Source organism: Lissotriton helveticus, chromosome 3_1, assembly GCF_964261635.1.
Source record: "Lissotriton helveticus chromosome 3_1, aLisHel1.1, whole genome shotgun sequence".
NCBI classification, from domain to species: domain Eukaryota; kingdom Metazoa; phylum Chordata; class Amphibia; order Caudata; family Salamandridae; genus Lissotriton; species Lissotriton helveticus.
The window spans coordinates 1,009,393,601-1,009,417,073 of NC_136061.1; the positions used below are offsets into that span (position 1 = coordinate 1,009,393,601).

The 23,473-nt window shown below is 46.9% G+C and overlaps 1 protein-coding gene across 1 annotated transcript in view; it reads right to left on the reverse strand.

Annotated features, from left to right (window-relative positions):
* Positions 1 to 21,415: 21,415 nt before the first annotated feature.
* The window catches only part of MTX2 (metaxin 2), a 423,009-nt gene continuing 420,951 nt past the window's right edge, over positions 21,416 to 23,473 (reverse strand). The window contains exon 10 of the mRNA XM_078681519.1: positions 21,416 to 21,689. Coding sequence (XP_078537645.1) covers positions 21,470 to 21,689 — 220 coding nt within the window. The 3' untranslated portion in view covers positions 21,416 to 21,469. The remainder of the gene's footprint in view (positions 21,690 to 23,473) is intronic.

Here is a 23,473-nt window from a genome sequence, read left to right on the forward strand (position 1 = left end):
TAAGAAACACAAGCTAATATTTGGCTAAAAACTCAATTAAAATAACTACTTCATTAAAAAAAATCGACAAAATTAAAAATAACTCTTTATATGCATAGCAATTTTCGGATAATATAAGGGTTTTAAAAAGGCATGTATGGTTGCCCTGTCAGTGTTTTCACTCGCGAAACAAATAGGCATCTAATCAGAATGAAAAAGTGTCATGAACACACACGACCCATTAAAAATTGACCATCGAAACCGGGCAATGGTAGCCAGCAATGGATAGCATAGGTTGCCCTTTGTATAGGTAAGACAGGATAATGATAGCACTTTCCCTTTATAACAATTCATTAATCAGAAAAAAAATGATCCTTGCTTCTGTTGAGATGTTTTACTTAATTTGGTACCTCTGGCCCGCTGCCCCACTAGTGCCAAAATTATTATTTTGCACCCGGCAGGTGATAAATAACAACTTCAGTCATGATTAATACCATGAATTTCTCAACCTGACTAATGAAAAAAGCTCGAAAGCAGCAGAACAAGTGGGTGATAATTGTTGCGAGAGCCCTGGGAGCTCGGCTCTGCTTGTAAGGAGAGAGATCCGCAGGAAATGAAGCGTTTGCTAGCAGCCCAGCTGATCCTAGGAGGCTTCATTAGCCGCATCTTGGAATCCTTCTGCATTTTAACACCGAGAGCGCTTCCCTTTCATGATATTGAGTTCGAAGCAGCAAAATAAACAAAACAGCAAACCATCAATTTACACAATACATACAAATGGTAGTCGTGGCAAATAAATAAATATAAATATTACATCTCATTAATAAGTATATGTTGTAGGCACGCTAGTGTAAAATGCACTCCCCTACTGTTAATTTTAGCACTTCAGAGGTGTTCTGCAGTATGGCCCCCTCACCTGTTCTCCAGATTACTCTTCAGAGAAATAAAGAAAGGACTAGAATCAAAAAGCCTCTGTACATAGAAACATGCGAAGAGATAGGACTTCCCCATCACATTTCTAAAACAACACAGCAATTTGTTTTTTCTTTCTTTCTTATATCGTCCCAGACAAAGATTGAGAAGATTTGCCTTCAAGAAGTTCCTTTTCAGTGATACCAGGAGGTGCATTGAAAGCCCGATAAATGCATTGTGCATCACAGCTCTTCAGTCCATTTTTGGAAGGGTTGTCACCTTTTTTCCCTACATTTTTACAACTTTTTTTCTTAATCTCACTCAGGTTCAAGGATTGTTTTCCTGAATGTATTATGCCTTGACTTTTCTTGTTCTTCCAGACCATGCAATTTGGCACAGTTGGCATTCGACTGTGCTCAACCTGTTGTTTCTTTCATGTTGCACATATTTTTGTGTTGTTTGTTTATGTTTCATCTGCTTTGTCTTTGTCCGCACTAGGGCAGTTTCTTCTTGATGTTCTCACTCATTACTGGTCTGTGAAGCTGTGCACAGATGAGGTAGGTACCAAAAGGGGTTGAAATCACCACCAGTAATCCAGGAGGTCCCAGAGTAGGCAATGATGTCTAGCTCCTTTGAGAAGGGTAAATGCCTCGAAAGCCAACCTGGTTGGTCAAGACCAATCCATCGCATCTACTCTATGTCCCACTTTCCACAGAAGAAAACACTGGCAATCAAGGACAGAAGTAACAACGGGGAACCTCAACACCCAAGTCTACCCTATCAAATATTCCTTGCCCCAAGGTGAAAAGTCGGATATGCTGGTCATAAGGTCAGATGAGGAACCCAAAGTATGGTGGCCGTAAACCCCTATTAATGTAAGCAAGGAGCACATCTCATCTCACCTACTGTGATCCATTCCAAAAGCACATATACTCCAAATCAGGGTGCATGACCCTGCCAGAAGTGTAGGGTGGAAGATCTATACTGACAACCCACTGAATATGGGTTGTCAGATTTATACGTTTCTACGACCATGCCCGTTCCAATTATTTATTTTTGGAAGTATGGACAGGTTTCAGTGCTGTTTAACGAAATGGCATTTAACTAATGGAAGAATAGACGACTTGTTGCATCGTGCAGTACACATACTGAACTTTGTTCTTACTCTTGTTGTTTTCCTTTCCTATCCCATTTTCTGGCCCCTCCTCTGACGATACCCAATGGATGTGAAGAAGGAAAAGAAAGAGAGAAAGTTCAGTTGCCATGTGACTGCCATAAAAAGAAACATTCACATACCTGCCTTGCTCTACGTGGTATTATCAGTAATTAGAAATGGCAGGTTACAATAAAACTCAGTTGAATCCTGCCACAATGTGATGTTTATTGAAGACTGTGTAGCCAGATAAACTGATAAAACAGTCTAGCAAAATGACCAAGCTAGATAAATACTGGAACACTAGAAAATGGTTCTAGTATTCCAGAGGTCCACGTTTTAGAATGAAATGAAGGAAAAATCGAGGCATTACTGGATAAAAGTAAAATGTATTTTGTCAAAATTAAATCTTTCAGAAAGACAAATCTTGGGTCTTTCACAAACCGCAACCTACCAAACTTGGTCACCAGCAAGAAACTAAAGGCCATACGTACAAACCATTTATGAGGCTGGAAATGGCCTGATCAGACTGCAAAAATGCTTTTACAAATGTACAAAAGACAAATTGCGACTCTGTAACATTTTACTGAATCAAAATTTGTGTTAGCAATTCAGTATTTTGAAGTGGGGTGTTTAGGGCTTCCCTTCCATATACCTAATCTGAATTGGATGTATGAATGTTTTGCGACCGAATTACGGTCACAAAACATTCATATTTTATCGACTTTTGAAGGAGGTGGTATCCCATTTGCAATTGGAAAGGGCCTCTTTGATAATGGATTTTTTTTTTTTTTAAGAGCAGGCAGTGGTCCCCTGGACAACTAACTACTCATAAAAAGTGAAACTTTAAAGTTGATTTTTTTCCCTTTTAAAGGCATCCCATTTTCCTTTTTAAACGCATCCCAATTTCCTTTAAGGAAAACGGGCTGCATAAAAAAAAAAAAAGATTTCTTTGTTCAAAAGCATTCACAGACATGGTATTCTGATGATCCCAGCAGGCCACCATCCCAGTGATGGCAGAGATTCTTAATGGGTCGCAAACCACAACCTACCTCATTAATATTAATGAGGTAGGTAATTGGCAACCCACTAGGAATCGCAATGTAAAACATTTACAATTTCTTACAGCATGAATTGTGATTCGGATAGAATCGCAATTTGGAAAATGCAATCCTAGAATTTTATACATGTGGCCTAAAGTGATAAGGCAGAGTTTCTCAATCACATCATAATGAGGAATGAAAAGCAATTGTATAGTGTGCTCCCCTCCTAACATACCACTCAAGATTACAATTGCATAAAAGTTGGAAGTGTAGTCTCTGTTGCTAAAAGTCAGCTGAGGCTATCATACTTTGTGACCTTGTTTAGGCATCTGTAGGAAACTGCTATGTTACAGAGGAACTATGTGAGAAATTAATTCTTAATTCAGAGACGGGCTACGTATGCACATCTTTAATGTGAGAATTTTAAAACATGTAAATTCAGCAACATATCATAACCGCAAAGTAAATCAAATGAATGTGATTGGCGAATAGCACTGTGTATTTGTAACAGACGCCATACAGCATACCATTCCTAAACAAACAAGCATCGGCAAAGCCAATGTCTCACCAATGCAAGCACTATTGGCTATGCCAATGTGTTTTAGCCATGTTGTACACCAGCATGGTGTTGCTCAGCATGTCTTATAGTTACTGTTATAGAGGAGAGTGCAATGGCATAAAATGGCAGGGTGTTTCGTAGAGTGGCATTTCGTAGAGTGGGTTGTCACAGATTGGGTGTCAGGCTAGCGTGTCATACAGTGAGGTGCTGTAGTTTAGAGTAAAGGGTTGTATAGTGGAGTGGCATAGAGTAAAGTGTAAAGGTGGAGTGGCGTAGGGTGAAGTGGCATAAAGTGTCAATGTGGCGTGTCGTAGCGAGTGGCGTAAAGTGGAGTGGCTTGGTGTAAAGTGAGTGGAGTGGAGTGCCGTAGAGAGGAGTGGCATGTCGTAAAGTACAGTGTCATAGGGTGAAGTGTCAGAGTAGGGTAGCACAGAGTTGAGTGGTGAAGGTTGGAGTGGAGGGGCATAGTGGCACAGAGCAGAGCAAAGTGGCGTGGCATAGAGAAGAGTGGAGTAGCATGAGTAGTTTGGACTGGCATAGAGAACAGTGGTGTACAGTGAAGTTGAAGTGTTGTGGGATTGTGTGGAGTACAGTGGAACTATGGTGTAGAGTGAGTCTGTGTGGTGTGGAGTGACAGAGTGGAGTCGCGTAGTGGTGTATAGTAGAGCGGAGTAGTGTTAAGTGGACTGGCGTAGAGTGCAGTGGCATAGAATGGTGTAGAGTGCACCACACCACTCTACGCCAATGCACTCTACGCCAGAGTAGAGTGGCATAGAGTGCAGCAGCATAGAGTAGTGTGGTGAAGAGTAGAGTAGATTGGCTTCACGTGCATTGGGGTAAAGTGGAATAAAGAGGAGTGGTGTATGGTGCAGTGGCAAGGAGTGCAGTGTGCAGAGTACAGTGCAGTAGCGTACAATGCATTAGTGTAGTGTGCAGTAGTGTAGAATAGAATGGTGCAGAGTAGAGTGACAGAGTGCAGTGGCATAGAGTGGTGCAGAGTGCAGCGGAGTAGAGTGATGCAGAGTAAAGTGGCCAGAGTAGTGATGCGGTGTAGAGTGGCTTAGAGTGCACTGGTGTAGAGTGTTGCCGAGTAGAGTGGACAGGCGTAGAGTGTTGCAGAGTAGAGTGTACTGGCGTAGAGTGCAGTGTTACAGTGTAGAGTGGCACAGAGTTTAGTGGTCCAGAGTAGAGTGTTGTTGAGTTCAGTGGTGTAGATTATAGTGGCATAAAGAACACAACATTGTGCAGTGGCACAGAGCAGAGTGGTGCAGAGTAGAATAGAGTGCCATAGAGTGTAGTGACGTAGAGTGCAATGGTGTAGAGTAGAGTGGCATAGAGTGCAGCGGCGTAGATTAGAGTGATGTAGAGTGGTTAGAATGAAGTGGTGTAGGGTTCCGTGGCACATAGTGCAGTGGCATAGCTTAGAATGGCACAACATGCTGTGGAGTAGAGTGGTGAAGAGTGGCATAGAGCGCAGTGGAGTAGAGTGTAGTGGTGCAGCATAGAGTGCAGTGGCCTGACAAATAATGGAGTGGTACAGAGTAGATTAGAGTGGCATAGAGTTAAGTGGTGTAGAGTGGTACTGTGTAGAGTACATTGGCATACAGTGTACTGACGTAGAGTGCATTGGCGTAAAGTGCTGTGTTGCAAAGTAGAGTGACAGAGTGCAGTGGCACAGATTGAAGTGGTGCAGAGTGGAGGTGTCTGGAGTGGTGTAGAGTGGCATACAGCAGAGTGGTGCAGAATATACTAGGTGTAGAGTGCAAAGGTGTTGAATGGAGTTGTGGCAAATAGAATAGGATGGGGTAAATTGCAGTGGCACAGAATGGAGTGGCACATAACAGAGTGGCATAGAGTAGAGTGACGAAGCATGTAGGGGCTTAGGATAGAGGGGCATGGCTTAGAGTAAAGGGGCATAAAGTGAAGTAGCGAGGCATAGAGTGGAGTAGAGGGGCACAGAATGTCGTGGGAAAGAGTGAAGTAAAGTGCCATGAGGGGTGAGTACATTGGTGTAGCATGGATTGGAGTAAAGTGTCGTAGAGTGGAAAACATGTTGTAGAGTAGTGTGTCAGAGTGGAGTGATGGAGAGTGGAGTGTCAGAGTGGAATGGCGCAGAGTGACTTGTTGTAGAGGGTTAAAGAGTGGCGCCGAATAGCGTAGGGTGGAATAAAGAGTTGTAAAGTAGAGTAGAGTGGAGTTTAGTGTTGTAAAGTGGACTTGCGTATAGTGTTGTATTAGAGTGGAGGAGCATAGAGATGAATGGAGTGGAGTAGAGTGGAGTGTCGTAGAGTGCCACAGAGTGGATTAAAGTATACTAGAGTGGTGTAGTGTTAGATTGGAGTGACGTACAGTGGAGGGGCATAAACTAGCGCAGAGTGGAGTAAAGTGTGTAGAGTGGTCTACAGGTGAGTAAAAAGCTGTAGAGTGGAGAGATGTAGAGTGGTAAAGTGTGATAGAGTGGCAAAGTGGAATAAGGTAGCATTCGGTCATAGACTGGAGTATCCCTCAAATGTACCCTACATTTGTCAACAGATCCTCCAAAGATGAAAGGTAAAGAGCAGAAACTCCCCAAAAGATCACAGAACCACAGTGCCCGATTTTCAGCTGTTTTCAATTTATATTGACACATTCTTTGAGCTCACTAAATTGGTATGTGAACCTTCATGTGGACTTGATTTTACGTGATATATGTGTATGCTCTTTTCCTGATTCACCAAAGGACTTTTGACTTGCGTATGAATTTGAATAAACTTTGACTTCAATAAATATTGAACAAAGTTACGGTTTTTAAAATAAAAAGCTGTTGAGCAAGTCAAAAACAAAACTACAGTCAGTGATATAAGTACTATCAATCCTATAATATATGAAAATGGGAAGCACTTAGAGAAAAAATCTGGGGTAAATTAGCGCATTTGCAATAATTTATAGAAGGAATGAAGACCAAGGACAAGTCAGATCAACACAGGTAGTGAGGTCCATGGCTTAAGAGCAGCAGTGGAAAAGCGCCTACACCTAGGAATTTATAGGCATAGCAGAAACGTGCTGCCAAATTCTTCCGTAACCCCCGTGCTCGCTAAGTATTCAGATTGTGCTTTTAGATGTTACAATCCAGCTTCTACTAAGAACAAAATTCCAAAGGAAGCCAATGTAAAAAGTAAATAGGAGTGACTAGATCAAAATCAGGAACATTCACCACCAAACATACATTAGCATGGAAAGAATAATAGCAGTGATGCAAAGAGTGGACCAGAGAGACCTATGAGAAGTGTATTTGTAGGAAGGTAGATCCCTGACTATGGTTGCCCCCAACTTTTTGCCTGGTGTTTTGCTGGTTTTCTGACTTAGTTGACCTGGGGCCCTGCTATTCAGGACCCCAGGCCTACTGCTCTCTCTGTAAAATGGATTCCATGTACCCTAGGTACATATCCAATTGGATACTGAGTCACCTTATCAGTCCCTGTACAGTGTACCTTAGGTACCCAGGGCATAGGTGTACCCAGGGCCTACCAGGGGCTGCAGCATGTATTATGCCACCCCTGGCTGGCCATCCAAATCTGACACAACTGGCTGCTTGACAGCTGGGGCAAGGTGGTGTAATCACCCCTTGCTTTAGATATAGTATACCTATATCTAACCCTAAAATGGACACACAGATCTCCTATCAGTCACTCCTATGGCAGGCCTTAACAATCCTGAAGGCAGAGTGCTTGGAATCGTGTGAGATGGTGCTCTGGCATGAGCTGAGCCTGTCTGCGGCTTTCGGGATCCATCCCTTAGCCATTTCCATGATATCGCATACCATATACTCTTAAGTGCATTATAATCCTCGCGGTTATATGCCAACTCTGGTATCGCTTTATCAAAACATGTCGAGTAAGGTGTCATACGAATTGGAATACTAACCCCTCGCCAATTCTGGCGACGGGGTTAGCATTCCACCCTTCTAGAGGGACACGACATGTATGTAACCCCTAACCCCGGTTAAAGTCAGACAGAGCCTTAGCATCCACAAAATGGATGCTGCCACCGAGACACAAGTCTGCCCTCCTGCTGCTGGGAGTCCTCCCAGAGCAGGAGATAAGGACAAAGGGTTTCCTGCCAGGGGCGGTGCCAGCACCGTCCCAGACAGGGTTTTGTGTATTGTAGGTAGGCAGGGCTTCAGAGGAAGGTGACTGCACGTGGCACCCCGGTGCTCACTGTGCATAGGCTGGCTTGAACCAGTTCCAGGGTCACTCCAGACCCTGTGCTGGGGAAAAGCCCGCCAAGGAAGTGGGTGTAACCACCCCCCTCCTGGTCCCACCCATAGGGCAGGACTTAGTCGCGTGCCAGCCCCTTTTTACAGGATAAAGGTAGGAACTGGCCCCCTTCCAAATCAGATCATCTTTGAATCCTGAAACTACTTTCCACGAAAGGAACTCAAGACTTCTTCCTAAGATTTCTCCCTTGTGACTAAGGAGTAGTCACCCTGCATCCATCTTCAGAACACTGCGGTCTGCTGCAAGTCCTTCCTCCGGAATCCGACTGCCCAGCTCGACGAGAACCGGCTTCCCTGGCACCTCTGACCTCTACCCACCTCTACAGCCCAGCTGAGAACCGTGGGTGCGACGAGACCTCGAGGGACCGGCCATCTGCAAGACTGCACGACTTCTGCACAGCAAGCCCGCCGAATAATTTCCTGGTGAGTGCTTTGGGGTCCGAGAAGCCCCGACCCTGAGCAGCTCCAGCACCGAAGTGCAGTCCCCCAGCACCTCCACGATCTGCGTGGGGCCCTTCTGCTTTTTGCTGCTCACCGCGTTGTTTGGCTACTAGCCCGCTGGCTTGTGGCCTTCTGAACGACGCCCGACGACATCACTGCTGCTGGTCTGGTTGCTCCAGACTGGCCCTTGCTCCCTTCCCGAAGAGGAGCACCCCGGACCCTCCTGGTCCACTCAAGACGCCATTTTAGGTCCACCGCGTGGGCCTTGCATTTGCCAAGACTTGTTGCCCAATCCTGGGTCCAGCGACGTCGAGAGCATCATCCATCGTGGGACAGCTCGCACCTCCATCCTGGTCGCCGACAACGCCTCCTGGTCCGAGAGACTGCAGAGCCCAGCAGCGCCCACTCACCTGACTGCGGTGACTTCGCCCGGTGCCATCCTGGTGCCCACTTAATCACTGGCTAGTGATACAGAACTTGGTCCCCTCTGCTTTCAGGTCTTCTTCTTCCCTGATCCAGGCTTGGATCACTCCGAACTTTCTTCACTGGCCGCCTGCCAGCAACTCTTTCTTCAGGCTCCTGGTTCATCAACGAAGAAACCCGACGACACTTGAACCCTATGCAGCCGCAGCCCCTGGGCTAGGTAAACCGAGTACTCCGGTGCTCCAGCGTAGGCCCACTCTCTAAGTGTCCAGGTCCACTTTCGTTTTTGTCCTACCTAGTCGGGTTCGCCCGAAAACACTAACTTTGCATTTACTAGAAACCCATAGACTTTGTTCCGCATTACGCGTGAGAGTTCCCACTCTGCACACGACGTCCCTAGGTCTCCTGCTAGTAATCTAAAGGTTCAGTAGTCCAGTCCTAGCGATCCCAAAGCCTATGAGAGTAGTACTTACCTGCTAGTAATTTCGCATTCCACTTTTGTAGTATATGGTTTTTCGTGCCCCTCGGGCATTTGTGTAAATTGTGCGACTTAAAGTATTTTCGTAAGAGTTTTGTTGTGTGCTTAGCTCCCTGTCTCATAAAGAGCCAGGGTAGTCTTGTTATAAATAAATACACTGTTTATTTTCATAACAACTTGTGTGGTGTCCTTTCACTGGGTGTTCAAGGGGTAATGTGATGGTAAAACAGCTGGCTTAACACGCCCTCTAGAGTCTTAGCCTTAGACTGCTCGTATACATGCTACTAGGATAGCTGGTCTATAAGGTTGACTTACAACCAATCATCAATAAGGGTTGTTTGGACTGATATATAGTGATCACTAGAATAGTGAACACTGCACATCAGGCCAACTTCTCACATTGGTGAGCAGCGGTTGGGATTTGAGCTTGCTGTTGTTTTACCACACATGCCCTAAGAATATCTTGTGAAAGATCACATAAGTACTAAAGGTACATATAACTTAGCTTAGAATACTCTGATTTCTACTGAACCAGCTGTTGTAGCTCCTAGGGCCTAGCACACCCTAAACTACAACTCTAGCAAGGGATCAGTAGGCAAACAAATAGTGTAGGTAAGTGCACCACTTACACCTCACTAGAAAAGCATGTCTACCCATGGAGAGTCTTCAGAGACTCCCCTTGTGGTGATTGACCCTCCACAGGTCACTTCAAGATATGCAGCTCTCAGTTTCCAGGAGATGAGACAAGTGTGTACCTCCAGGAAACTGAAACAGGGGTCTAACCCCACCATTCCCTTTCTGATAGGTCTCTTAGAGACCTATGATGCGAGAAAGCTTTCTCGGCTAGATGGAAATATGCCAGCCTTAGAGGGTACCACTGGGGATCCAGACCTCCACAACACTGTAAATGCAGTTGGGGAGGAGGATCAAGAGGAACTCTCTGGGGATGAGGTAGACAAAGGTCTTGAGGTAGTCAGAAGGCTAACTAAGGCCAACTTAGACTTACTTGGGCTAGGATCTGGGGGACCCCCAGTACTGACCCGAAGTGGGCCTAACCTTGGAGTTAGGAGAGATAGATCTCTTTCTAGGGACTCCAATAGATCTCTGCACTCTAATGCCTCTTCCCAGAGGAGGAGGAACTCTCCACAGAGGAGAGTGACTTCCCCTCAGAGAATAGAGCATGAAGCTAGGATGAGACAGGCTGCTCTGAGGATTGAAAGGGAAGAACTTGCCCTGGCCAAAGAAAAGCTTGCCTTTGCTAGAGAGCAGCAGATGAGTGGGCTAGCTCCCACTGGTGGCAGCAATCTCCCAAGAGATAGAGAGAAGGGTTTAGATACTAAACACCTGACAAGGATAGTGCCCCCCTTTAAGCAAGGGGATGACATCCAGAAATGGATGGCTGCTTTGGAGAGGGCCTGCACTGTGCAGTGCATTCCCCAAAGTCAGTGGGCAGCTATACTGTGGCTCTCCTTTGATGGCAAAGGTAGAGATAAGCTCCTCACTACTAGAGTTGAGGATGCTAACAATTACCAGGTCCTGAAAAATGCACTGGTTGATGGGTTTGGCTTAACCACTGAGCAGTACAGGTTGCTGTTCAGGGATACCCAGAAAACTCAGTCTCAGGACTGGTCTGACTTTGTTGATTGTGCCACTAAGGCTTTGGAAGGCTGGCTACTGGGTAGCAAGGTTACTGACTTCACAGGATTATATAATCTTATTATGAGAGAGCAAGTCTTAAATAATTGCCAGAACCAGTTATTACACCAGCACCTGGTAGACTCTGATCTGACCTCTCCACAAGAATTGGGTAAGAGGGCAGACAAATGGGTCAGAACCAGGATTAGGCCCAAGAACCAAGGTGGTGACCAGAAAAAGGAATCAACCAAGCCTCAAGAGAAGGGTGGGAATAAATCTCCAGATCAAACCACATCAGGGCCCCAAAAATCCTCTGAGGGGGGTGGGTCCCAGAATCCTTCCAATAACCAGAAAAGGCCTTACTGTTATCCCTGTAAACAGGTGGGTCATTTAAAAACTGACAGCAGTTGCCCAAAGAATAACAATAAGGAGAACATACCCCCAGGTAACATTCCCAAACCTCCTGTTACTACTAGTAGTAATCCCCCAGGTGGTGGGAGTGCCCCCAAGAATTTGGGTGCATTTACTTTGGGAGTTCCTGGGGACTCTGGCCTAACCAGGTCCCCAAACTCAGATACTCTTGTCTGTGAGACTGGCATGGGGTTTGCCAACTTCACAACTTGTCCCAACACTTTGGGCAAGTACAGACAGGAGCCCCTCATCAATGGAATGAAAGTTGAGGCCTATAGAGATACAGGGGCTAGCATCACCATGGTGACTGAGAGTCTAGTCCCCTCAAGGCAACTTTTACCTGGTGCCACATACCAGGTGGTAAACATTGATGGAGTGAAGATAACTCATCCCATGGCAGTAGTAAATCTCAGCTGGGGAAGTGTCACTGGCCCCAAGAGAGTGGCAGTGTCATCCAACTTGCCTGTAGATTGCCTACTGGGGAATGATTTAGAGACCTCAGCCTGGGCTGAGGTAGAGCAAGAAACCCATTCTAGAATGGTAAACCCCCATGGTAAGGTTAGTGGGGCAGTGTTAGTCACAGCCCCAGTCCAAGATGTCCTCCCTGAACAGGTCAGGAGGGTTGTGCCAGTCACAACCCCATCTCAGACAACTTCCTTCCCAGAACAGGTTGTCAAGGCTGTGATGGTCACAGCCCACACCCAAACTGAGCCCCCTCCTGAAAAGGTTGGGAGAGTTGTGATGGCCACAGCTCAAACTAAGACAGATGATAGTGTTGTGAAGCCTGAAACTATGGATCACTCCACTCAGACAGAGAGCATTGAGGAGGAAGAGAAATCTCCCTCCCACCAGACTTTAGGAAAGGATCAGCCTCCTCAGGGAACTGATCTGACCCCTTGTGAAGAAACTGCCACAAAGGTAGTCAGGCCTAGCCTGACAGAACCCCTGATGTCAGTGGACCCTTCCAATGTGGGACCCAGTCTGGAGCAAGTAACCTGCCCCTCTCCACCCTGCCTCAGTCAGCCCAGGGCTGTAGAGGTCAGGGAGGCCAGTGTTGGACCCCAAAGGGCCCCCTGTCCAAAAGAACCCCCCAATCAGCAGATTAAGGGCACTGAAGCTAGTAGTCCTAGCCAAGTGAAAATAAAACAGACTCCTGAGGGATCCCCCTTAAATTTAGTTAGGGACCTCCCACAGATGGACACTGTTGGGCACAGCCAAACCTGGGACCTGAGGGCCCCAAACCTGACCTGTCCCTCCAGTAAGCCAAACAGAGGGACCCAACCTCCAGCTGTAGGTAGCCAGAGGTTGACCCTGAGAGCCCAAAACAACTCAGTCTTTGAAAGAAAGGCCTCTATGGTGGAAAATGATTGGAGGAAGCTGAGCCCAAAATTAGTGGAGCCTCACTTCAGTACTCCATTTCAACACCAGCCTTTTACTTTGCCAAAGCACACCACAGGTAGGGATTCCCTATGGTGGAGACCCTCAGACACCCTTAGGGTGAGGGATGGCTTAGTGGACCATGAGATAGGGGGTAACCATGCCAGTGCTGGTACTTCCTTATATGGCCACTCAGGCAATATAGGCTTACCTGGCAAGGATAGCCTTATCTCCTTTCGTTTGGGGGGGGGGTTATGTAGGAAGGTAGATCCCTGACTATGGTTGCCCCCAACTTTTTGCCTGGTGTTTTGCTGGTTTTCTGACTTAGTTGACCTGGGGCCCTGCTATTCAGGACCCCAGGCCTACTGCTCTCTCTGTAAAATGGATTCCATGTACCCTAGGTACATATTCAATTGGATACTGAGTCACCTTATCAGTCCCTGTACAGTGTACCTTAGGTACCCAGGGCATAGGTGTACCCAGGGCCTACCATGGGCTGCAGCATGTATTATGCCACCCCTGGCTGGCCATCCAAATCTGACACAACTGGCTGCTTGACAGCTGGGGCAAGGTGGTGTAATCACCCCTTGCTTTAGATATAGTATACCTATATCTAACCCTAAAATGGACACACAGATCTCCTATCAGTCACTCCTATGGCAGGCCTTAACAATCCTGAAGGCAGAGTGCTTGGAATCGTGTGAGATGGTGCTCTGGCATGAGCTGAGCCTGTCTGCGGCTTTCGGGATCCATCCCTTAGCCATTTCCATGATATCGCATACCATATACTCTTAAGTGCATTATAATCCTCGCGGTTATATGCCAACTCTGGTATCGCTTTATCAAAACATGTCGAGTAAGGTGTCATACGAATTGGAATACTAACCCCTCGCCAATTCTGGCGACGGGGTTAGCATTCCACCCTTCTAGAGGGACACGACATGTATGTAACCCCTAACCCCGGTTAAAGTCAGACAGAGCCTTAGCATCCACAAAATGGATGCTGCCACCGAGACACAAGTCTGCCCTCCTGCTGCTGGGAGTCCTCCCAGAGCAGGAGATAAGGACAAAGGGTTTCCTGCCAGGGGCGGTGCCAGCACCGTCCCAGACAGGGTTTTGTGTATTGTAGGTAGGCAGGGCTTCAGAGGAAGGTGACTGCACGTGGCACCCCGGTGCTCACTGTGCATAGGCTGGCTTGAACCAGTTCCAGGGTCACTCCAGACCCTGTGCTGGGGAAAAGCCCGCCAAGGAAGTGGGTGTAACCACCCCCCTCCTGGTCCCACCCATAGGGCAGGACTTAGTCGCGTGCCAGCCCCTTTTTACAGGATAAAGGTAGGAACTGGCCCCCTTCCAAATCAGATCATCTTTGAATCCTGAAACTACTTTCCACGAAAGGAACTCAAGACTTCTTCCTAAGATTTCTCCCTTGTGACTAAGGAGTAGTCACCCTGCATCCGCAGGCACCATCTTCAGAACACTGCGGTCTGCTGCAAGTCCTTCCTCCGGAATCCGACTGCCCAGCTCGACGAGAACCGGCTTCCCTGGCACCTCTGACCTCTACCCACCTCTACAGCCCAGCTGAGAACCGTGGGTGCGACGAGACCTCGAGGGACCGGCCATCTGCAAGACTGCACGACTTCTGCACAGCAAGCCCGCCGAATAATTTCCTGGTGAGTGCTTTGGGGTCCGAGAAGCCCCGACCCTGAGCAGCTCCAGCACCGAAGTGCAGTCCCCCAGCACCTCCACGATCTGCGTGGGGCCCTTCTGCTTTTTGCTGCTCACCGCGTTGTTTGGCTACTAGCCCGCTGGCTTGTGGCCTTCTGAACGACGCCCGACGACATCACTGCTGCTGGTCTGGTTGCTCCAGACTGGCCCTTGCTCCCTTCCCGAAGAGGAGCACCCCGGACCCTCCTGGTCCACTCAAGACGCCATTTTAGGTCCACCGCGTGGGCCTTGCATTTGCCAAGACTTGTTGCCCAATCCTGGGTCCAGCGACGTCGAGAGCATCATCCATCGTGGGACAGCTCGCACCTCCATCCTGGTCGCCGACAACGCCTCCTGGTCCGAGAGACTGCAGAGCCCAGCAGCGCCCACTCACCTGACTGCGGTGACTTCGCCCGGTGCCATCCTGGTGCCCACTTAATCACTGGCTAGTGATACAGAACTTGGTCCCCTCTGCTTTCAGGTCTTCTTCTTCCCTGATCCAGGCTTGGATCACTCCGAACTTTCTTCACTGGCCGCCTGCCAGCAACTCTTTCTTCAGGCTCCTGGTTCATCAACGAAGAAACCCGACGACACTTGAACCCTATGCAGCCGCAGCCCCTGGGCTAGGTAAACCGAGTACTCCGGTGCTCCAGCGTAGGCCCACTCTCTAAGTGTCCAGGTCCACTTTCGTTTTTGTCCTACCTAGTCGGGTTCGCCCGAAAACACTAACTTTGCATTTACTAGAAACCCATAGACTTTGTTCCGCATTACGCGTGAGAGTTCCCACTCTGCACACGACGTCCCTAGGTCTCCTGCTAGTAATCTAAAGGTTCAGTAGTCCAGTCCTAGCGATCCCAAAGCCTATGAGAGTAGTACTTACCTGCTAGTAATTTCGCATTCCACTTTTGTAGTATATGGTTTTTCGTGCCCCTCGGGCATTTGTGTAAATTGTGCGACTTAAAGTATTTTCGTAAGAGTTTTGTTGTGTGCTTAGCTCCCTGTCTCATAAAGAGCCAGGGTAGTCTTGTTATAAATAAATACACTGTTTATTTTCATAACAACTTGTGTGGTGTCCTTTCACTGGGTGTTCAAGGGGTAATGTGATGGTAAAACAGCTGGCTTAACACGCCCTCTAGAGTCTTAGCCTTAGACTGCTCGTATCCATGCTACTAGGATAGCTGGTCTATAAGGTTGACTTACAACCAATCATCAATAAGGGTTGTTTGGACTGATATATAGTGATCACTAGAATAGTGAACACTGCACATCAGGCCAACTTCTCACAGTATTCTTACTATTCGATCTGGAAACAACCAGACCTTGGACAGCTCTACAAAGGTCAGCGAAGCAGCAGTGCATTTTTTCATCTGAAGAAACTGCTGCCAAAGATGGAAGGATTGTACAAACTTTCCCATCTGCTGTCAAACTGAGCTTAGTATAAACAAAGAAACCTTGTGAATTAACAGCTGACAGATGAAATGTCTACCATGCCACGACGCCGGGATCCAAGAGAAGGCCCTGGACTGGACCACATCCTTCCTCTCCGGTAGAACACAGATAGTCCGCCTCCCCCCCTTCAGCTCCACCGCCACCGAGATCATGTGCGGCATACCCCAGGGCTCTTCCCTCAGCCCAACTGTTCAACATATACATGGCACCCCTTGCCTACGTCCCCCACCAGCACAACCTCAACATCATCTCCTATGCCGACGACACCCAGCTGATCATCTCCCTCACCAAAGACCCTCACACAGCCAAAACCAAACTCCACGAAGGAATGAAGGCCGTCGCCGAATGGATGAGGAACAGCCGACTGAAGCTGAACTCGGACAAGACGGAGGTCCTCATCCTCGGCTCCACCCCCTCAGCATGGGACGACTCCTGGTGGCCGACATCGATGGGAACAGCCCCAACACCCACGGACCACGCATACAACCTGGGGGTCATCCTCGACTCAACCCTCTCCATGACCAAACAAGTCAACGCCGTCTCCTCATCCTGCTTCAACACCCTACGAATGCTCCGCAGAATCTTCAAGTGGATCCCCACTGAAACGAGAAGAAGAGTAACACAGGACCTCGTCTCCAGTAGGCTGGACTACGGAAATGCCCTCTACGCAGGAACGTCAAACAAACTCCTGAAATGGCTGCAACGCATCCTGAACGCCTCGGCACGACTGATCCTCGACATCCCCCGCCGCAGCCACATCACACCCCATCTGAGAGACCTACACTGGCTCCCCGTCAACAAGAGGATAACCTTCAAGCTCCTCATCCACGCACACAAGGCCCTCCACAACGCAGGCCCAGCATACCTCAACAAACGACTCAGCGTCTACGCCCCTACCCGCAAGCTTCGCTCCGCCGACCTTGCCGCTGTGCCACGCATCCGAAAAACAACCGGCGGCGGCAGATCCTTCTCCCACCTCACCGCCAAGACCTGGAACACCCTCCCCACCAACCTACGCAGACCCAAGACCTTCTGGCCTTCAGACGACTTCTCAAGAACTGGCTCTTAGATCAGTAGCAGCACGCCCCCCCTCCCCCCCCCCCCCCAGCGCCTTGAGACCCTCACGGGTATGTAGCACGCTTAACAAATGTCCTGATTGATTGATTGGTGTGTAGTACCACTGAGGTGAGGGCAGTCAGGGCAGAATCCAAAAGGTACGACAGCTTGAGAAGCTGGTCATTGGTACCAAGAAAATTTCATTAGAATTCTGTGGCTGTGCCAGGGAGACCAGCAGCATCTCCCGCTCCTTCACGATCTGGAATGATGTGTACAGTGGTGGTGTCACACACTCCATGGTTTCGGCGCACCTCCAGGGTTGGAGCAACATCACAGCAAGACTTCTGCAGTAGGGTACCCTGGGAGGCCACCCCCGGCAGGCATTGGTGCACCTACCTTTTCTAATACCTACAGTGTTTTGGAGTACTACTTGTGTGCTGCCACAAAGATTGACATGCCCTCTTGCTCTTTTTCTTTCAGCAAAGCTTCATTAACACCGATTAGTGGCACCTCAAATGTCGCCTTCTCAGTGGAGAACCTGAGTCTAACCACAGGGGTGGAAAACAAGTCAGGAGCTGGACCTCCATCGCCAGGCTTGAACTTTACAGAGACCACCACCAGGTGCTAGGATTGACACCCCAATACAAAAGGCCCTTAAATGCCAGACACTTCATGCCATTTACTTAAGTCATGGCAGCATGGGCAGGCAGAAAGTAGTGACTTGAAAGTGGTGGAAAAGGCAGTACCGCAACCTAGTTATTTTGCCTTTACAGCGGATACCAACACCACTGCGGTACAAAAGGTAACCTTGTTGAAGAAGTGAGATAATCTACGGGGTATGCCTCAATATCTCACTGGCAGAAAGATTACACAGACCATGAAAGGTTGCCAAGACTTACCTCCTTACACTTCTTCCTAATGCACACCACTTTGAAAAATGCACATACGTGTATTTTTCAAAGCATGCGCAAATTACCATAAACTTCAAGTTGATGGTAATTAGCGTTTCCTAAATACACAGTTCGCATTTAGGGAAGGCTTGATGCATCACAATTAGGGAATCACAAATTGCGATTCGCTAAATGCATTTGCAATTTAGGTAATCCCAATAAATTGTGATTACCTAATTTGCTAATTCAAAGCCTTTGATGCATCGGAAAAGGCCTTTTTGCGGTCGCTAACGGGTCGATTTGCGACCGGAAAAAAAAGCTTGATGCATGTGGCCCTAAATTCCTAAGGGATTGCTGCACCTTACTCTACAATTAAGTCAGATGCTTCGGGTGTCACGTCATACAGATGGTAGTACACAGAGTGCAGGTGAACCCCAGAGCCCATATTTCTAAAAGGGTGCACTTTCCCTGTGTGGGCCACACCACACCTTTAAACAGGTGCACCAGAGTCAAACAGAGAAAGGGCACCCATTATGAAGAATGTGCTGCCCTCCGTGCAGCCGCAAACTCGCACAGCCCCAGGGCAGCGCATTCAAGTGAAATACGGAGAAGTTGTTTAAAAGCCTTTCTGCATTTCATGGTGTAGGCAGCAACTCACCTGCACTTTCAAGAGGGCCAGAGATCTGCCTGCAGGCAGGTGAGTGAATGACTGCACCCGCCTGCAGGGCCCTGTCTTTGGGCGTCAATGGGAACACCTTTAGTCCCCTCCAGGGGGCTGTCCTCAGGGGACGCATTGAGAGTGCTCCACCTCTTTGTGGCACACTGTTGGTGCGCCTCCAGACAGCATGCTTGCCTCTGCCCTAGAGTCTGTAATACGGTGCAGGCACAGAGTTGAAGTGATTTCCTCATTTGCACGGGCTATGCCCCCATTCAAAAGAAGGGACGCCCTCTCACGATAGTGGTGGGGCTACAGGTGCACCAACGCTATCAGTTTTACAGAAGGGGCCATACAAGTGTCTGTGGGCCCTTCTGTCACATCAAAGTGCACCTGGGGAGCTCAAAGCCTGCACACACACATGTTGAACTCCTGGGCACTTTCTGTAATACAGTGCCAGTTGATTGTTCTCCAAAAAAGAGACAAAGATTATGCGGATAGCTGCTGCAAATGGTTGGTGATACGACACGCAGAGCTGAAAACAGATAGGTTGCAGAATGAACTACCCAAGTAAAAGCAAGATTATGCAAAACAGTAGCAAACCGAATAGGTCTCAAAAAGATGAAAGGCCAATGTGGACTGACTTCACTTTGTAATATGCGGACTACAACCCACAACTTTGGAAGGAAAAATTGAATTGCCATAGATAGCAGTTATTGAGCTTGATGAATGTAAACATAGTGGTATCTGCACGAAACCCATTACTATCGAGAAAAATGAAGGAGTTAATTGAGAATATAAAAAAACATCTGTTATTTTAAGAATGTATTATTTACATGAAAATAAAAGTTGGAAACATATTCTTTGTATATCGCTTGACTGAATTTGAAAATGACCACGAGGAACTGTCTATACAAATATTTTACTGTTACACACTAAGATGCAGCAGTACAGTAACTCATGTTGTGAGGCTCCTGTGCAGGGCTTGTACTCTGGAACCCAACATACTGTTTCGGCATGTAGAATATGTTTTGGAGTCCCAGGCATTCAGGGGTTGTTCCACTCCAGCCCCTCTGCAATGACCCTAATCAAGAAAGTTTCACAGATTGATCTTCACAATACAAGTGTCTTCTAACATCTGAAAAAAGTCTACTTGCAGCAGAACGCCATCCGTATCACTACTAAAGTGTTATCTGGTAACAAAAGAGGCAAGCATTGACACACCTACATCAAGCTGAAAGTAAGGAGCTATCGTTGTAGGAACTTCCAGTTGACTGCTACAACAGGTCCCAGCTATGTTGAGCTGGTAACTGGAGTTTTTGAACTCTATATTACAGACGTTAATCAGTAACAGAACACGGTGCACCTCAATGGTTAAATAAGAACAGAAACTAAACCCAACATGCACCAATTACTGGTTTCAAGAGGCACATGGACGAAACTGCCGCCTTTTTTGCAGGAGTTCACTAGATGTTCTAAAACACCAATGTCAGCAACTGGATCCAATGGAAACCATTTGTAACTGGCCAACTGGGGATTTTCGCTTGAAGCATGCCTTTAGCTCCCTTCGCCTTGCAGGTCGTAGGTACTGTTTTCATAATTGTTTCCACATTTCGCTCGTAAATAGTGTATGATGTTCTCATTTATGTATTCGGTGTTTCTTGGTTGTGCGAACCTCGTATGCGCCAATCACGAAGCACCTTACATGCAAATAAAGGTTGTTTCATTTTTTTGCAATTGTGGCGTTTGAACAAAATAATGTGTGACCGTTGCACATTTTTCCTGAGTTACGATACAAAGAGGTTCATAACATATTACCCACAAAAATCTGCAATTATTGTTAGATTCAAATGAGTAGGCAAAGGTCACTGATACAGGTCTGTCGTCCTGCGACATACATTTGAATTATTGTTTTTGGATTTGATTAACTTACACGAATCAGCAATCGATCAATATTTCCTGCTGGCAACTTGTAACTATGTCAGGAAATGGCGTTAGGAAATCTGCCGGTCAATACAGGGGTCAGGCCGTAACCTGCCGATGACCTGAACGGCCTATGAGTGCGTTTCCAGAGTGACCTTTGGGGCATTGTTGATTAGGCACTAGGGAATGCAAGATAATTACACGTTAGCCACAAACATGCATTGCATAAAGAAACAAGATGTGCAAATGTTCACTGGGACAAGGTAGTGCACGCCTAAAATGAGGTTTATGGCTGTAGCATGTCTATTATAAAGATAGGGTTTAACATGCCACCCACCCACACACACTCCTCTGTGGCCCCAAACCAAATATCCGAGCAAACGGCTCAATAAGCAAACACCAAGTGGCATGAAGTTAGGTAAACAGATCAACAGCCCGACACGTCTCGAGTTACCTGAAATTGAAATGAGGGAAGTGTGCCTTTAAGCTAAGCGCGCAGATCAGATAAACACCTTACTTCTTCGGGGGAGGGGGCATCTTTGCTTAGATTGCCCTCTTTGCCAGTCTGATTATAGAAGCGCAACACCTTTTAAATGCTAATCTGTTACAGAGGCTAATCACCTTGTAAACACGCAGATTTCCCGAGCGCCCGCTTGTTGAGCCAGGAAAGTGGCTGCACCGTGACTGGATGACCGTGTAGCCAACATGGTAATCCTCTGAGTGTCATGCAAATGGCGGCCTTCTTCGTTCGCAGCGAGGTTGGCTTTGGTGACAGAGATTGCCACATATGCATAGGGATTAGCCAGCGGCTGTCTTGGACATCAAAGAGAAGGAAATGTAGTTGGGACACAGTTGACTTTGATTTATTGAGATGCAGATACAGGCTTGCTTCAATGCTGCTTTGATTTGCATGAGATGGAATACAGACGAGGGGCGCGCAAACTCGCGTCACACACCCTTTCTTGCCATTGTATATTTTTCATGTTATCACCAAACTGAGGACTATATATATATATATATATATATATATATATATATATTTTTTTTTTTTAAAGCACTTCTGCAAAAAAAGTAGTGAAGCCCCAAGGCAAACTTTAATTTCGAATCTACACTTGTCAGAGACGGGTCATTTTGGGAACATGAAGGAGGAGCCGGAAGAGGCGACGCGGTCGAGGAGGGAGGAGTCGGAGGAGCCTTGCCCCTCGAAGTACTTCTGCTCTATTCTTCTGCAGAAGGCGTTCAGGTTGCTGTAGTTCTTCACTCTGTCACACAGCTCGTCGTTTGTCAGCTGGGTGGTGAGGATGGTGAACAGATGTCCAAACACCAGCGCGTCCAGCTCGGTGGGCCTGGAGGGAAAGGGAACAGAAACCCCACACACGTTAGCGTGCCATAAACACTTGTAAAATGTTAAACAACTGAAACAGCCTGACGATTTTGGGTAGCAATTGCTGCCACCGCTTTTACCGTTTCGTAAACAATAGAAGCTCATATTAGAATGGTGTTCAATTTATTATGTACCTTTGGAGGGTTGAGAATGCCCAACCAAGATGCGAACCTGCGAATCAACAAGAGCTTAATTCACTGATTATACTGAGTAAACGAACTGCCTTTTTAAAAAGAGACAGATAGGGTATATTGTAAAAAACAAAACAAAAAAAAAAACACGCACACACACCAAGGCCAATTTCACAAATATTTCATATTCTTACAACCCGACAGAGGAACAGCAGAAAACCAATTTTCTCATAAGATAAGCAACTTGTGAACTTACTTTTTTCTCATAAAAATTGTCAACTTTGTTGAACATGAAAGTAAGCGCCTGTAGGAGTTTCAGTTCCCAGTCATTCACTCACTCACTTAGTCACTCATTCGGAGACTCGCGGAAGTAGGAAAATACTGTGGAAGAGAAGTAAAGTGGGGCAGAAAAGCACACAGGGCCACGCACCACACATTTTCATGCTTATCTAACAACATGAAGGCAAGTGTGAGTTCCTTTTAAAAGCTTTTAAAAGTGTAAAAATGCAACAGAATCGAGGCTAGCTGCATCTGAAAATTAAGCCTGTAAACATAGGAAGATGTGATAATTAGAGGGAACTGGAGGCGGAGGACATATAGAGCAAGGCAAGCTACCAATCATTGGACCCATGTGTCCTCCATGTCACTGCACTGGTAGAAAGAGATGGTATGTCAGACTCCAGGCTCATTCTTGAACGCTCTGAAAAAACTGTCAACATTAGTGCCCTTTTTTGGATTGACATGCATGGCACTGTGCCATTCTTAGCATATATATATTGTACTAATTATTTACTTTAAGGGGCTTTGGGTCAGACTATTACCGCCATTGGTTTCTTTGGCCTATGGAACCCTCAGCCCCTGGCTTGAACACTGTTAATCTCGTCTTGGATAAGCCCATCCGACTATTTCAGTGTCACCATTTTATTCTATTGGTTGTTTGGGTGCGTGCTTCCACCTCCACTGGAATGGTGCGGCCTAACAGCCAGAACTGCTGTTTTTGGAGCTGGGGAACCAGGTTCTAGTCAGGGCGTCAGCTCAACATTATGTGATTCTGGGCAAATGCCCGAATCCCCGTGCCTACCAAAAATGAATGTGTCCTTGTGTAATGTAACTGGTGCTCATGTAAAGTGCTCCATTTATTTATTTATTTAGTTAAGAGTTTTATAGAGCACTAGCCAGACCCGAAGGAATCGGAGCACTTTACAGCATGATCACTCGCAAAAAACATTAACATATTAGTATGTACAGTGACTCATGACATCGCGCAAAATCGTCCTACAGAGAACAGTGTCACTCGTAGGGTATGTTATCACAGTAGTATGTACAAAGACCTATGGCACTTCACGTAACGTCGTCATAGCAAGCACAATGTCTCGTGACGAGATTAGACCGGGGGGGGGGGGGCATGAAAGAAATAGTCATGAGGAGAGGGCGGCCGAGGTCTTAATGTCAAAGCGTCTGTGTGCTGCTGTGGGCAGGCTCCGGAGGTTAGGATGTCGCTATCCATTCGGGACAGATCGGTTGAGGAGGAGGTCTTTAATCTGTCTTTTGAATTTTAAGTAGGAGGGATTAGTCCTGATGTGGACTGGTATGGTTTCCTGCGAAGGATCGAGAA